Raw genomic sequence first — 2,159 nt, 5'->3', positions numbered from 1 at the left:
CAATTTAGAAACAACGTAATTAATTAAACTTTACTTTTTTACTTGTAGTACTGATACCGTCCACTAGTCTCCTAGTTACGTCGCGAGCTGCGTGATTTAATAACACGGCAGCGAACGCACTGACTGCCGGGAGAGATGAGCACAGCCCTCTGTGGATGGACGTTAGCTAGCTGTCAACATGAGCAAGAGGAAGGTGTCTGATGAAAATCGTGTTTTTCAAGAAAAGTGGGAGACAGAATATCTTTTCACTGAATTCAGGGGTAAACCACAATGTTTGGTATGTTTGCAGACCGTTTCTGTAATGAAAGTAAGCAACTTGAGCCGCCACTACAACACCTCACACAAGGATAAATATGACAAGTACACCGGGGCCGGCAGAGCAGCTATCCTAGCGGACCTGAAAGGGAAAGTACAAAAACAGCAGCGCTTTTTCACCCAGGCCGCAAGTGTCCAAGAGTCAAGTCTGAAAGCATCATATGCTGTCTCACTCCAGCTTGCCAAAGCAAAGAAGCCACTATCAGAAGGAGAGATGGTGAAAAAAGGCGCGATTGAGATGGCTAACGCCTTCGGAGATGCAAAAATGGCTAAAAATTTTGAATCGGTGTCCCTCTCCCAACGCACAGTGACTCGCAGGATTTTTGACATTCAAAGTCATGTGGAGGGAAAGCTGAAACGAGTCATGGCAGACTCTTCATACTTTTCGTTAGCGTTAGATGAGAGCACAGACGTTACCGATGTTAGCCAGCTACTGGTGTACGCAAGATCAATAAATGCGTCATTTGATGTACACGAGGAACTGTTAAAACTGGTACCACTGCACGGCACAACAAAGGGATCCGACATTTTTGACGCAGTGAAGGGTGTTGTCAGCGAATATGGTGGATTTGACAAGCTATCTGCCGTTGTTACTGATGGGGCTCCATCAATGCAAGGAAGGCGCACTGGCTTCGCTGGACTCCTCCGTCAAAGTGGTGTGGATTGCCCAATACTGCACTGCATCATACACCAGGTAAGCCTCATGGATTAGCTAGGATTTTTTATTTACATTGCAGCCTAATTTAAAAGTTGGCTGGTCAGCTCGGCTGCTAATAGCTTATCATAGTAAATTAAATTGATTAGCAGGCTATATTAGCGAGACTGAGCATTTGATTGATTCACGTTATGTTATTTCCATACAGGAGGCCCTCTGTGCAAAGCATCTCAACTTCAAGCATGTCATGGATGTGGTAACAAAAGTTACCAATCTGATTCGAGGGGGGAACAGGTCTCTAAACCATCGGAAATTCATGGCCTTTCTAGAGGAGGTGGATGCTGCCTACGGTGATCTACAGCTGCACACAGACATCAGGTGGATGAGCCGCGGTAAATGCCTGGAGAGGTTTTACGTGCTGCGCCTCGACATTCCCGTGTTTTTGGAGAACAGCCTTACTGCGGATACAAGTGTGTACTGTGACAAATTGAGGGATCCACAGTTTCTCTGTGACATGGCCTTTCTCACTGACATAACTGGACATCTCAATTACTTGAATGTCCGGTTGCAAGGCAAAGATCAGACCGTTTCCGACCTTTTTGGTCATGTGAATGGCTTTCAGAGGAAGCTCGGCCTGTTCAAAGATAACCTTGCGTCAGATCCCCCGAATTTGACACACTTCCCCGCATGTGGAGAGCTGCGCAAAGACATCCCCGAATGTGAGACGACGATGCACCGCTACAGAGAAGCCATTGAAACGTTGCAGGATCAATTCAACGATCGCTTTCAGGATTTCCACGACATGCGAGGCACAATCCAGCTTTTCACTGACCCCCTCTCAGCTGTTGTGAATGACCAGCCACCCAAACTACAAATGGAACTGTGCGAGCTACAAGGCGACGCCTTTTTCCAAATGAAACGGAATGAGAGGGGGGTGTCTTTTTGGATACTGTTGCCCGAGACCCGCTTCCCTCTCTTGAGAGATTTTGCGCTTAAACAGGCCAGCATGTTCGGGAGCACATACATATGTGAGAGCAACTTCTCCACGATGAAGCACATCAAGTCAAAAGAGAGAAACAGACTGTCAGACGAAACATTGTTTCATCTGATGCAGCTTGGATGCACTGGCATCGATGTTGACATTCCCCTTATTGTGCGTCAGCACGACAGGCTACAAGTGTCTCATTAA

General features: G+C 46.7%; 1 protein-coding gene across 1 annotated transcript; it reads left to right on the top strand.

The window, feature by feature from the left end:
- The first annotated feature begins 301 nt into the window (after positions 1 to 301).
- Positions 302 to 2,159, top strand: LOC144539442 (general transcription factor II-I repeat domain-containing protein 2B-like). Its single transcript, XM_078284403.1, has 2 exons — positions 302 to 1,009; positions 1,179 to 2,159. Exons 1-2 carry the CDS (start codon positions 302 to 304, stop codon positions 2,157 to 2,159), a joined length of 1,689 nt encoding a protein of 562 aa, XP_078140529.1.

This window comes from Centroberyx gerrardi, chromosome 7 (genome assembly GCF_048128805.1).
Source record: "Centroberyx gerrardi isolate f3 chromosome 7, fCenGer3.hap1.cur.20231027, whole genome shotgun sequence".
In the NCBI taxonomy this organism is placed as follows: Eukaryota; Metazoa; Chordata; class Actinopteri; order Beryciformes; family Berycidae; genus Centroberyx; species Centroberyx gerrardi.
Note: the sequence above shows the minus strand (reverse complement) of the source record. Positions and strands in the feature narration are given on the sequence as shown.